The 14701-nt window shown below is 42.3% G+C and overlaps 1 protein-coding gene across 1 annotated transcript in view; it reads left to right on the top strand.

Annotated features, from left to right (window-relative positions):
- Window positions 1-14701, top strand: part of RYR3 (ryanodine receptor 3) — an 886248-nt gene that overhangs the window by 429635 nt on the left and 441912 nt on the right. Inside the window, exons 36-40 of the mRNA XM_069732389.1 lie at window positions 4231-5035; window positions 8556-8756; window positions 8844-8946; window positions 9868-10005; window positions 13970-14243. Coding sequence (XP_069588490.1) covers window positions 4231-5035; window positions 8556-8756; window positions 8844-8946; window positions 9868-10005; window positions 13970-14243 — 1521 coding nt within the window. The remainder of the gene's footprint in view (window positions 1-4230; window positions 5036-8555; window positions 8757-8843; window positions 8947-9867; window positions 10006-13969; window positions 14244-14701) is intronic.

Below are 14701 nucleotides of genomic sequence, written 5' to 3'. Positions count from 1 at the left end.
CAGTAGAAACCCCCCACAAGTGACCCCATTTTGGAAACTAGACCCCGAAAGGAACTTATCTAGATGTGTGGTGAGCACTTTGAACCCCCAAGTGCTTCATAGAAGTTTATAATGCAGAGCCGTGAAAATAATAAATACGTTTTCTTTCCTCAAAAATAATTATTTAGCCCAGAATTTTTTATTTTCCCAAGGGTTACAGGAGAAATTGGACCCCAAAAGTTGTTGTCCAGTTTCTCCTGAGTACGCTGATACCCCATGTGTGGGGGTAAACCACTGTTTGGGCACACGTCGGGGCTCAGAAGGGAAGTAGTGACTTTTGAAATGCAGACTTTGATGGAATGGTCTGCGGGCGTCACATTGCATTTGCAGAGCCCCTGGTGTGCCTAAACAGTAGAAACCCCCCACAAGTGACCCCATTTTAGAAACTAGACCCCCCCAAGGAACTTATCTAGATATGTGGTGAGCACTTTGAACCCCCAAGTGCTTCACAGACGTTTACAACGCAGAGCCGTGAAAATAAAAAATCATTTTTCTTTCCTCAAAAATGATGTTTTAGCAAGCATTTCTTTATTTTCACAAGGGTAACAGGAGAACTTGGACCCCAGTAATTGTTGCGCAGTTTGTCCTGAGTATGCTGGTACCCCATATGTGGGGGTAAACCACTGTTTGGGTGCACGTCGGGGCTCGGAAGTGAGGGAGCACCATTTGACTTTTTGAATACAAGATTGGCTGGAATTAATGGTGGCGCCATGTTGCGTTTGGAGACCCCCTGATGTGCCTAAACAGTGGAAACCCCTCAATTCTAACTCCAACACACCCCTAACCCTTATCCCAACTGTAGCCGTAACCCTAATCACTACCCTAACCCCAACACACCCGTAACCCCAACACACCCCTAACCCTAACCACAACCCTAATTCCAACCCAACCCTAGCCCTAAGGCTATGTGCCAACGTTGCGGATTCGTATGAGATTTTTCAGCACCATTTTTTAAAAATCCGCGGGTAAAAGGCACTGCGTTTTACCTGCGGATTTACCGCGGATTTCCAGTGTTTTTTGTCCAGATTTCACCTGCGGATTCCTATTGAGGAACAGGTGTAAAACGCTGCGGAATCCGCACAAAGAATTGACATGCTGCGGAAAATACAACGCAGCGTTCCCGCGCGGTATTTTCCGCACCATGGGCACAGCGGATTTGGCTTTCCATATGTTTACATGGTACTGTAAACCTGATGGAACTCTGCTGCGGATTCGCAGCGGCCAATCCGCACCGTGTGCACATAGCCTAATTCTAAAGGTATGTGCACATGCTGCGGAAAACGCTGCGGATCCGCAGCAGTTTCCCATGAGTTTACAGTTCAATGCAAACCTATGGGAAACAAAAATCGCTGTACACATGCTGCGGAAAAACTGCACGGAAACGCAGCGGTTTACATTCCGCAGCATGTCACTTCTTTCTGCGGATTCCGCAGCGGTTTTACAACTGCTCAAATAGAAAATCGCTGTTGTAAAACTGCATTGAAATGCGCAGAAAAAACATGGTAAATCTGCCAGAGGAACAGAATACGTGTGCACATACCGAAACCCTAACCCTACCCCTAACCCTACCCCTACCCCTAACCATAACCCTACTTCTTACCCCAACCTTAGTGGAAAAAAATATATATATATTTTTTTTATTGTCCCTACCTATGGGGGTGACAAAGGGAGGGGGGGTCATTTACTTTTTTTTTTTTATTTTGATCACTGAGATATAACCTATCTCAGTGATCAAAATTCACTCTGTAACGAATCTGCCGGCCGGCAGATTCGGCGGGCGCACTGCACATGCGCCTGCCATTTTGGAAGATGGCGGCGCCCAGGAAAGAAGACGGACGGTCCCCGGGAGGCCAGGTAAGTATAAGGGGGGGGAGATCAGGGCACGGGGGGGGCGTCGGAGCACGGGGGGTGGGGTGGACCGGAGCACGGAGTGGGGGATCGCTGTGCGGGCGGGTGGATCGGAGCACGGGGGGGGGGGAAATCACTGTGCGGGGGGGGATCGCTGTGCGGGGGGTGGGGATCGCTGTGCGGGGGGGTTTGATTGGAGCACAGGGGGTGTGATTGGAGCACGGGGGGAGCGGGCAGGAGGACGGGGGAGCGGAGCACAGGACCAAGGGGAGCAGACCGCAGATCGGGGGGCTGGGGGGCGATCGGAGGAGTGGAGTGGGTGCACATTAGTGTGTCCAGCCATGGCCGATGATATTGCAGCATCGGCCATGGCTGGATTGTAATATTTCACCATTTTTTTAGGTGAAATATTACAAATCGCTCTGATTGGCAGTTTCACTTTCAACAGCCAATCAGAGCGATCGTAGCCACGAGGGGGTGAAGCCACCCCCCCTGGGCTAAACTACCACTCCCCCTGTCCCTGCAGATCGGGTGAAATGGGAGTTAACCCTTTCACCCGATCTGCAGGGACGCGATCTTTCCATGACGCATATGCTGCGTCATGGGTCGGAATGGCACCGACTTTCATGACGCAGCGTATGCGTCAAAGGTCGGGAAGGGGTTAAAATTTAACATAACATGGTATATCACTCATTTTTTTATACCCATTCTCATGTTTTTTCATTTCATTTGTACAATGTGAGATGTATCATTGACTGGGTGAGATAAAGTATTTCTGAATCAAACTCTTACTAGACCCTAGTGACGTGATCAATTTCAATGTGTTTGTCTTCTGCTAGACTTTTGGATCAATGGCTCTGATAAGCATTGGACCATAGGCTTTATTCCCTATAACATTTTCAGGACTATGTAGAGCTTCCCAATTCGAAGCCAAGCTATAATTTCAGTACAATGAAATTTTAATTTTTGAATAGAATTGCAGTAAAAAACAACTTTGTTTCATAGGTTGAAAAAAATGGTCCATGCAGCTTAACACTTTTCAATAAAATATTGATTGCTATATTAATTTTAACCCTCAATGACATTTTACTAATATCTAGGATGTAACTCTTTTTAAGTGCTGATATAGTAGCAGCTACTTACTACCTTTTGTGGTGGGCAATTTCATAGTTTGGTGGGCCATTTCGTAGTTTGACTACTTTAACTGTAAACAACCCTTTTCTATTTTGATGCCTTAATCAGCCTTCCCCCACATGTAAAGAGTGTCCTCAGGTCCTTTGTAAGGTCCTTGGACAGTATAAATGATTGGTCAGTTTTTCGTACTGTCCGCACATACATTTATACTTTTTAGAAACGAGATCACTTCCTAAGATTTCTTTATACATGCTGAACAAGAATGATTTGGCCAGCCTCTCATTTTTAGAGAGATCTCCCATCCCATTGAATAATCTAGTATCCAATCTGTCTACCTTTGAATCTTCTGGTGCTTTTTTTTACAGTATGTAGTGCAAAATTGAATCCAGTATTCAAGATGTTGTCTTGCATGAATTGTTTGGAGAGGAACATTTGTTTCTCCCATTACCCCTTCTTTTCACTTAAAGGAACCTCTAAGCTGACTTAGCCTCGTAAACCGCCCCTATTTCTGTATTGAACCCTTTTCCTGCAGTCTAACAAGCCCATTGTTGCTGCTTTGTGATTGCTGCATAAATGTAGTTGTAATTTTCAGTCCTGCACTTACGTTATGTAAATCAGTGGGTGACTAATTTGGGGGGTTTTATTTCTTCGGACTAATCCTTTCTCTCAAGCATGTCTCTGTGGGTATGAGTGACAAAATTTCTAAGAGTGACGTCACCACCAGCAATTTGCTAATTTCTCTGCTGGTTGGGATCTTCTTCGTTACCACCTTACTGGTCATATGCAATACACCGATGAAGCAGAGAAGCTTATACTCAACTTTATAGAGCATTCCCTTGGAAACCAAATGTTTCACCTTTGCGCTAGATTTACTAATGGCCGGAGGTGACATTTCTCTTACAAATCATGTCACTGACACCCACAGGGATCTGCTTGCATGATGGGGGGGAGGGAGGATAAGTCCTGGGAAACCAATGTTCCCACAACTAGTCACCCACTGATTTACATAACATTAATAAGGTATCTGCTGACAGCGCTGTAAAATGTTTTTTATTTTTTATTGGAATGTAAAAACATGACTAGATATTGGTTATACATCAATAATCATGAGACTGTGTACCTTCTATGAATAAAGCAAATATTCTATGATTTTCTATTACATGCATATCTCTTTGTAAATTATTTTTATTTTTTTCTATATTTTATCAGGTGTATTGACATTTTAGAGCTTTCTGAGCAGGAAGACTTGATGAAATTTCAATATCACACCCTGAAATTGTATTGTGCTGTTTGTGCTCTGGGTAACAATCGTGTTGCCCATGCCTTATGCAGCCATGTGGATCAGTCCCAACTTCTATATACCATTGATAACCAATACCTGCCTGGTCTCTTGAGATCTGGTTTTTATAATCTCCTCATCAGCATCTACCTGGAGTCTGCAAAGGAGGGAAAACTAATGATGAACAATGAGTTTATTATTCCAATAACGGATGAGACCAGGCAAATCAGACTGTTCCCCGATGAATCGAAAAGACACGGCTTACCTGGGGTAGGTCGTAGTACCTGCCTGAAATCCGATCTTCATTTCACTATACCTTGCTTTGTATTGACTGGAGAAGACAGGCAACAAAATGGCCCAGAGATTCCCTTTGACATCCTTAAGTCTAAAGCTATCAGCATGCTAACGGAGGCAGTACAAAGCAGTGGAGACCATATCAGAGATCCGGTCGGAGGCAAAGTGGAATTCCAGTTTGTGCCAGTGCTAAAGCTCATTGCCACTCTTCTCATAATGGGGGTTTTTGAGGATGAGGATGTCCGCCAAATTCTGCTTCTTATTGATCCAAATGTTTTTGGTGACCATAAAGAAGATGATACAGAAGAGAACTGTGAAAAGGAAGAAGTGGCACAAGATGAGGAAAAAGATGTGGAAGCTGGAGAGAAGGCAACAAAGGAAGCCAAGGCTCCTGCGAAAGGTCTTCTGCAGACTCGACTACCAGAATCTGTCAAACTTCAGGTAACTTATGTTCCATAAGGTTGGTTTTGTGAAACAAACATCCATTGAATTACTACCTTATTGTATATGGAATGATGAATTACATTTTATATGCAGGGTACTATTCTCACTTTTATCATCGTTTTTGCCTCTACTTTCACATGACTCGAGCCCTTCTTGCTATGTGTTAATATGTTTTGGTCTTTGTCATGCAATTTAATTCCCTTTGTCCTCCTCTAATATTCATGTTTTAAAAATATTTCTACAGAAAATATTATTATTTGTCTAAAATTCTTTCAGTTCAGTTGCAAGTAATAAAAGCCTTTAAAGCGAATCTGTCAGAATGTTTAGTGTAACCAAACTGAATACATCATTTTGCCTGGAAATGTGACAAAAGTTTTTTGTTTCTCTATCAATTTCTGTTGGTCAACACCATAACAGTGTACCTTGGTTAGAACCCAGTGTTAAATTCAATGGCTGAGGTTTGATTTAATCCAGGTTGGAAACAGATGATGCATTCCATGTTTGCTGGTCCTAATAGACTGTAATCAGTTTCCAATAGTTCGTTCCAATATGATTGTTACGGATAATTGCATACAAGGTTAATTCTTAAAAGTAATCTGTTTGAATAATTGGTAAACTGAATCTATGGCTGTGAAGGACATTGAAATACCACTTCATGCGCACTTTTATAGCCCAAAAGCAATGTGCCAACACAGAGAATACTTGGCTAAAGTGAATATGCAAATTAGCATGCAAGTGCATCAGCCAGACAAGACATGCTCAGTGTGCATTAACACAGCTCGGTATTACCCACCAGATTGACAGCTCTTTTCCAGTGCTATATAATGCAGGTATCGGATTCGCATGTGAAATCTCCTACATGCTTGTTTGTTCCTGGGCAGCATCGCTCATGTGCTGTATCAGTCACTAATAAAGCACAATACTTCAGATTCCAGGCTCATTTGCAAATACTTTCTAAATGGGTTTTCTGTACACTGGCACTTTGCTTTGTGGCAGTGCATAAACTGGTATTTCTATGATCTACATGGCCATGCAATTGATTTAGTTGCACTAATCATTTCTTTAAAGGCGTTATAGGGAACTAATTTTTTTTTTTACTACAGGCCTAAGAACTAGCAGGTAGGTAATTGCTGCCTACTTGCCTGTTGTGCCCAACGCCGATTTCTGTCAGTACAAAATGGTCACAGACAACTTTTGTTAGTTATTCAGCAGCATCTGCTAATGTCACGTCGACAAAGCAGTTGCTTCTCTTCCACTCTGCTCTATTGACGGGCATCATTGCTGACATGCTGATTGATAGCCATCTGTCTGCTGCCTAACTGTGGGAAGCTGGCTGTCAATCAGCATTATGCTGGCAGTCACACTCTATCGACAGCAGTCCTGAAGAAGAAAAGCTACTCTGTTGATGTGGAGCAACTGAATCACTGGCAGGACAGGTCAATGACCACTCTGAGCCGACACCAGGCAACACAATCAGGTGGTTATCAACTACCTGCCTGTTAGTTTTTAAGCCCATAGTAAGAAAAAAAATATTCTTGGATAAAGCCTGTAAAGAGAACCTGTCACCCCCAAAATCGATGGTGAGGTAAGCTCACCGTCATCAGGGGCTTATCTACAGCATTCTGTAATGCTGTAGATAAGCTGCCGATGTTACCTGAAAGAAGAGAAAAAGATGTTAGATTATACTCACCCAGGGGCGGTCCTGCTCCGATGGGTGTCTCAGGTCCGGAACAGCGCCTCCCATCTTCATTCCATGATGTCCTTTTCTGATCTTCATGCTGCGGCTCTGGCGCAGGCGTACTTTGTCTGCCCTGTTGAGGGCAGAGCAAAGTACTGCAGTGCGCAGGCACCGGGCCTCTCTGACCTATCTGGCACCTGCGCACTGCAGTACTTTCCTCTGCCCTCAACAGGGCAGACAAAGTACGTCTGCACCAGAGCCGTAGCGTGAAGACCAGAAGAGGACAGCATGGAATGAAGATGGGAGGCGCCAGTGCGGACCTGAGACACCCATTTGACCAGACCGCAGCGGGACCGCCCCTGGGTGAGTATAATCTAACGTCTTTTTCCTCCTCTTTCAGGATACATCGGGGGCTTATCTACAGCATTATAGAATGCTGTAGATAAGCCCCTGATGATGGTGAGCTTACCTCACCATCAATTTTGGGGGTGACAGGTTCTCTTTCAGGCTTAAAGGGACTCTGTCACCTGAATTTGGAGGGAACAATTTTCAGCCACAGGGGCGGGGTTTTTGGGTGTTTGATTCACCCTTTCCTTACCCGCGGGCTGCATGCTGGCTGCAATATTGGATTGAAGCTCATTCTCTGTCCTCCGTAGTACATGCCTGCACAAGGCAATCTTGCCTTGCACTGGCGTGTACTATGGAGGACAGAGAATGAACTTCAATCCAATATTGCAGCCAGCATGCAGCCAGCGGGTAAGGAAAGGGTGAATCAAACACCCAAAAACCCCGCCCCTGTGGCTGAAAATTGTTCCCTCCAAATTCAGATGACAGAGTCCCTTTAAGCTTAATGGAGATTATCTGTATCATTCATATAGTGCTATTAAAATTTGATACATTCCAAACATGGAACCAATTTATAGTAAACCAAACCTTTCCCATGTGATTAAATGGCACCTGATAGCTGACATTTGCTGCATGATCCACGGGCAGCATGTATCAGACACTGACTGTATGATTTCAGCCATGTATATTCAGCCATGCTTTGGCATTTCAGAGAAGAAAATGTACTTTGAGAGGCAACCAGGGAAAAAGCTGCACTGAAGACTTTTTGGATAAGTGAATTCTTGGCGGTTTCCCCACCACCGCTATATACACACCCATAAGGAGGTCTGTGAGTCACTGGTAGCTTTATAGTAGAAGTAGATAGATAGCTTTTTTGCGCTGCTGTCAATATTCCACAACGAATAACGGTGAAATAATAAAATAAAAACATTTGTTTATTCTGTGGTGTGGATCTATGCGTTTCGAGGTACTTCTACCTCGTCCTCAGGAAATACCACATTTCTGTATCCAACATCTTGTTGTGAGGAACTTGTGCACAGGGACGAGGAAGGAAAGGATAGACACAAAGAGCAACTGGTCTGAGAGTCTACATAAAGCCTGGCAGCTGGCTGAAGTCATAAGAAGCCGGTTGGTGGTCCTGTGCTGATGGCTTAGCACCGTTCCATGCCCGAAGTGACATCTGTAGAAGCATTTTTACAATCTCTGCCTGCCATCACAGATGCATTAAAGAAGATACTGCCTTATTCCAATGCATCTATAAGTGCAGGTCTGCTGCATCAGCATCCCCAGGCAGTATTTGGACCTCAGTCCACTATCTGTTTATCCCTGCCCTTTACGCTTTCGTTTGGTGGTTCAATTCATGAAAAAATTATATTAAACATCTCAAATGTAGATCTAGAAATGTTTCCATCCCATATAGAGGAATTCAATCAAAGGTTCATATGGACCACATAATGTGGGGTTGAGTTACTTTCTCTTGTTTATTTTTTTTAGATGTGTGAGCTACTTCATTACTTCTGTGATTGTGAGCTGAAGCATCGCGTGGAGTCCATTGTTTCCTTCTCCGATAACTTTGTGTCAAAGCTTCAGTACAATCAGAAGTTTCGTTACAATGAACTGATGCAGGCACTAAACATGTCTGCTGCCCTGACGGCCAAGAAGACAAGGGAGTTCCGCTCTCCTCCACAGGAACAGGTACTAATATGGAAGAAAATATATATTTTTTTCTTTTCACTTTAATAGCAGATAAAAATCACTATATATTTTTTTTATTATTTTCAGATTAACATGCTTCTAAATTTCCAACTACATGAAGATAGCCCTTGTCCTGAAGATATACGGGATGAACTGTATGAGTTCCATGAGGATCTTCTAATGCACTGTGGTAAAGATATATATATTTTAAAATATATACAGTGTATATATATATATATATATATATATATATATATATATGTATATATGTTTTAAAGGGGTTGTCCATTATTCAGATAACCCATTTTGAATCTCAATATTTCCCCTCAGTAAAAATAACAAACACTTATACCCACCTCCAGTGCAGGGTGGCACCGTTCCAGCGGTGTTGACATTGGCTCTCACTGGGATCACATGACTTTATGTCATGCGATCCCTGCAGCCATTCAGTGCTGCCTCCTATGGACGAATCACGACATCCGAAGAAAGTAAGAGGTCAGCAGCAGCTCTCACTTCCACTGGTTGGCAATTTTGTCTGAACGAGTGGAGAGTGAAGCCAGCACTAGCACTGACTGGCCACTGGGATCACATGACATAACAATGTCACGCAATCCCCAGGAGATCCAGGGATGACATCACTGGAACAGTGCCACCCGACACATAGGTGAGTATAAGTGTAATTATTTTACAGGAGGTAAACATGGGGATTCAGAAGGATTTGTCCAAGTAGTGCACAAGCCGTATGAAATGTCCCTCTGGACTATGCAGAATCTGCAGTTGAATGGTAATCATGCAGCTTCAGGAAAGGGATGCTGGCCATCAGAATCTGTTTTCTCTATGTGTCGGCATAGTGGAAGCAGAAATGTTTGTGTTGCCTTTTTTCCCCATGCCTACCTTCCTGACCACTGTATACATGGCACTCAAGGATTCCCACATGTATGCAGTTCATGAAATGTTGTTGATGCTACTTATTCCTGTAGCCTGAAAAAAATTCATAAAAATAAAGCCTCATATATCATGAAAAAAATTGAATAACTGAGAGGAAAAATCAACATTACAGCTTTTAAAGTTTATGTATTACATTGATTAATACTGAACTTTTTAAATAAAGGAATTCCACTTGAAGAAGAAGAAGAGGAGGAAGAAGATACATCATGGACAGGTCGTCTTCGGTCACTGGTGTACAAAATCAAAGGGAGGCCAAAGACGGAGGAGCAGGATCCAGCAGAGGAGGAGGAGAAATCTCCTAGTAAGTAGTAAATCCATTTGATAGTAGAATCGATGGCACAAAAAGAAAGTGCAAAAAATATGACAGGTTTGATAATATATTACATTGTAACCAGAGAGAGTTAATAAGGTGGAAGGTGATGAGAGGGCTGAAAGCCCCTTCACATATCATCTCCTAATGCCGGAGATTATTGACGCTATGTCCCTGGATGCAGCAGGTTTTGAAGACATCTGATGCAGCAAGTTAATCCTTTACAATCTCTGCTAATATCTGATGGTAAACTGAAATTAAAATGATAGGATCTTATTAGAGTGACGGAACGCTTTCCCTAACTCAGACCTCCCCAGATCATGGTCAAGAGTCAGCTACCAGGACTAATTTTAAGTGCGGTCAGAGGCATCAGATTTCAATAACGTTAGACATTCAGTGAGAAAAAATAACCACTTGTTTATAGCTGAGGAGGGGATGGTACCACCTGTCTGTACCCCTGAAGCATCTGCACACTGAGATGACTCGGATTCCTTGGGCCCACCACACATATGTGGGGTCATATAATTCACATGCTCATAGTTATTTCTTCCTGAAGAAGTTGTGCTGGTGTAAGCAAAATGCTACTGGACATCGATACTGCTGCAGATTCTGTAAGCTGTCGTAAATCTTTACTATCACCATATCAAATTTTTTAGCTTGATGGACATATGGAAAAGTTGTCTGCCATCCAAATACCCTTTCCAACCTGACAACTTTCTTTGAACTTCTCACCTGTGGCTATTTCCAGATATGCACAGTAATATTATCCTATTGCTTGACAGCTAGCTGATTGGGACGGAAGAATCATTATCTCCATCGTTCTCTATATGTGGACAGGAGAACATTTATTTTCTGAGATCTCATCTACAAAAGAACTACAGTGAATATGAGAAGTGTTCATATTTGTTAGTTTACTACGTGTAGGACTTATAAGATCCATTTTTACACTCTGACACTTTACTCACCCATCTTCTCCTAAAAATCCACTTGCTTTATATTTTTTCTAATTCTGATGAATTATTCTCCTATAGACAACCACCCACAATCTCGATCCCCCGGTATTGTGACAAGGTAGATGCTGACATCTAGTGGCATTCAGCTTTGTCTACACTCAGGATTCAATTATACCAATAAATCAAACGTAGCTTGTAGAGCGCTCAAGGACCACCATCAGTAATGTGGAATCTGCAGATCACCTGTGTATAAAGGTGAACGATCATACTAGGAGATTACATATTTTCTAAAATCCATGTAAATACATTTATGCTTAAAAAATAAAAGTATTGTAGGAGTGATACCTTTATTGGCTTACCAGAAAAATTACACTGGGGAACAATTTGAAAAAAAAATTCTGTTGAGTTAGGTTTTTGAGCTGATTTATACTAAAATTGGCATGCTGATTCCAAAAATGTAGTCAGTTTTTTTCTAGCACGTCAAGTTTTTCCTCCACAACTTACCTGCCAGAGAAGCACAATTGCACTGATATCTGTATTAATACTTGTTATCTGATTACAATTCGACTCATATAGAGCTACGTGGCAACTTGTAAGAGTAGTCACAACTGAGACAGTGTGGTGAGAGGTGTGTGCAGCTCCCAATACGTCATAATTATCAATATCTTTACACAAAAAAATTATCATAGTAGGAATAAATAGGATTTGTGATAGCTTTTCTCTTTACATTGGGCGCTTAGTTGTCATTTATATATCTTTTATGATTTTTTTCTTTGTTAGTTTTCAAAGCTTGTAACTTTCCATCTCAGTGTTTTCTTTACATAAGTACATATTTCCTTTGTTTCAGATCATGTCTTCTCCTTCTTCCTCTCGTCGTAAATGCCTATTTGTACTATTTAAAAAAAAAACACTTTTTAGGTACAGTAGTTTACATATTTTTGAGAAGACAAAAATCCTATAGTTCAAAAACTTGACGTGATAGAGAAAAACTGAGATCATCTCTTGATTCAGCATCCAAAAATTAGTTAAAACAGTTGTCTGACCTAACTCCTAAAAAATTGTGTTCCCCAGTGTTATATTTGCAAGCTTTCAGAATACAGGGGCTAAATCATCAGGCAGATTTACAAGTGTTAAGAGCACAATATTTAAGCGATGCTACAACTAGACATTTTTGCATGAGGACGATGGTTTGGTGCCTCCTAAAAATAAGCCAAGGTAATCCAAAATAAGGTTTTTATTACAAATGGAGAGGTAGCTTGCAAATGTCATTTTTGAGTTAGCCAATAAAGGAATCAAAACCTAGAATGGTTTTGTCTTTTTGGGGGCATAAAAGTATTTACATCGATTTTTCTGACTAACACAATGTTAGGGGTCGAGTTCCCGCCTCTGCACAGGGGGAATCTCGGGCCATCTCCGCTGCGGTCTCCCATTCCTCTCCTGCCGCAGTTGAGCCTGCTCAGCGGAGACGTCAGTCCAAGCGTCTTGCTCAGTCCCACTCTGTACAAAGAGTTACTGCTGCCTTTCCTGCTTCTGCCATTGAAGTCAGTGCTGGGCAGCGGCGAGCAAACGCTTCTGCGACTAAGTCCTGCTTTTCTCATTCTGAGCATGCCCTGAGTAAGATCTCTCAGTGGAGATCGAGGGTCACATGGTAGGAAGGTCCTATAGCTGCTAGGACTAACTCCTGCTTTTCACACACTGAGCATGCCCAAGGTAAGATCTCTCAGTGGAGATCTAGGGTCACATGCTCAGGTATGGCAGTCTCTCATTGGTCCTTCTAGGAAGGTCTTTTACTTGCTGCAGCTATATAAGGCTCGCATGGCCGCACGACCATGCGCTAGTATCAATGCATGACATGAGTTTTGCGCCAGTGTGGTCACGCTTGTGTGTATTCAGGGACCCGGCTGAAATAAGCCACTAGAATACCGGCACCTCCGGTGAGTAGATTGTGTGTTTGGTTACAGGGCCCCGGCTGAAATAAGCCACTAGAATACCGGCTCCTCCGGTGAGGAGATTGTATGTTTGCCTCCTGGACTGCGTGACCACAAGCTGCTATCTGCTCAGCAGTTACTGTGTATTCCAGTGGAGTTTAACAGGACACAGTCCTTTCCTTATAGCGACTCTGTGATGCAACAGAGTTCGCTTCTACCGCCATATTGTGCCGCTGTTTGCCAGCAGCAGGTTCTTTTCCTGCACGGTGGACCCCGGGCTGCGAACGCACCAAATAACATCTCTATATTTACTCGGTGCATTCCGCCAGCCCTAACACACAATGCCACAATATAATTTTAATTGTACATTTACTGTACTTACATTTATCACTTTTACATTCGCATTTTACATTATACTTATTACTGTATTTACATTTATTGTACGTTGTATTTTCTTAAAAGGAATATATCATACATTTCTGCAGTTTTATTGGAAACAATAAAAATGATACAAAAATAAATTTATATCTGAGAAAATATATTTCAGATATTCTGACTTCATAACTAGGCTGGGAGTGTAGGGTTCTCCATACACTGTTTCTTTGGATGTTTGTATGTACCATTACTCACACAAAGTGATTTCATCAGATAGCTTAACTCGACTGCAGAGGCAAATATGAACATATAGGTAAAAAGATTATTCTGAACTAGAACTGTATAGATATGAAAAATACTGACTGTGGAAGAAGGAAGAAGTAAGGGGTTACTGAAATCCGAGCTGGGAAGGCAGACAGGGAGAGAAAGAGGACAAACTTTTTAAAAGCATAGAAGTGAAACAGCAACAATTCAATGACAATATAATACTGTATGATTCCCAAGTCATGGGATATGAAATCACAGTTTTGCATTGTGACAAAAGCCCTGGATAAAACCATATTTGCCATCAGTCCTAATTTTGTCAGGACAGTCACCAGAACCAGGGAATGTGTTACTAAATAACCTTACCGGAGTCTGGATAAACTTTGTGACCTGTCACTTAATATATTAACGTTTGGTTTCTTTACTTCCATCCAGCCACACTTAAAGAGCTCATCTCACAGACTATGGTGCGGTGGGCTCAGGAGGACCACATTCAAGATCCTGAACTTGTGCGTATAATGTTCAGCCTCCTGCGCAGGCAGTATGACAGCATTGGGGAGTTGTTGCAGGCCATGAGGAAAACCTATACAATCAGTGCTGCCTCTGTGGAAGATACTATAAACCTGCTGGCATCTCTGGGACAGATTCGCTCACTGCTAAGTGTGAGAATGGGCAAAGAAGAGGAGATGCTTATGATTGATGGATTAGGGTAGGTGTTTTGCAAATATAAGAGTTATCCATCTTTTATCATCATAATTCTAGGTGAACTTCTACACAAATGGCAGTCCTACTTAATTTCTGAGTAAATCTTTTTCCTTACAGTTTCAATTTTCTAAAACACATGTTGAAATTCCCTGCATGGACATAGATTTAAAGGGGTATTCTCAATTTTGGAAGTTACCCCCTATCCATGAGATATGTAATAACTTCCCAATCACTTGGAATCTGACCACTGGAACTCCCACCAATCCTGAAAACTGGGGCTCTGAGGAGCCTCATGAGAATTCTCATGTAAGTGATGAAGACCAGCCAAGCACAGTTTTCTACCATCTCCGGCTTTTCAATTAAGAATAAATGGAGTGGCATTGCTCATGATAGACGACCTCTCCTTTAATGCAGGGAATCTCAGCATCAGTATGGGTCCCGGTAGTCAGACCCCCAGCAATC

The sequence above is a fragment of the Ranitomeya imitator genome, chromosome 1 (assembly GCF_032444005.1).
Source record: "Ranitomeya imitator isolate aRanImi1 chromosome 1, aRanImi1.pri, whole genome shotgun sequence".
Lineage (NCBI taxonomy): Eukaryota > Metazoa > Chordata > Amphibia > Anura > Dendrobatidae > Ranitomeya > Ranitomeya imitator.
Note: the sequence above shows the minus strand (reverse complement) of the source record. Positions and strands in the feature narration are given on the sequence as shown.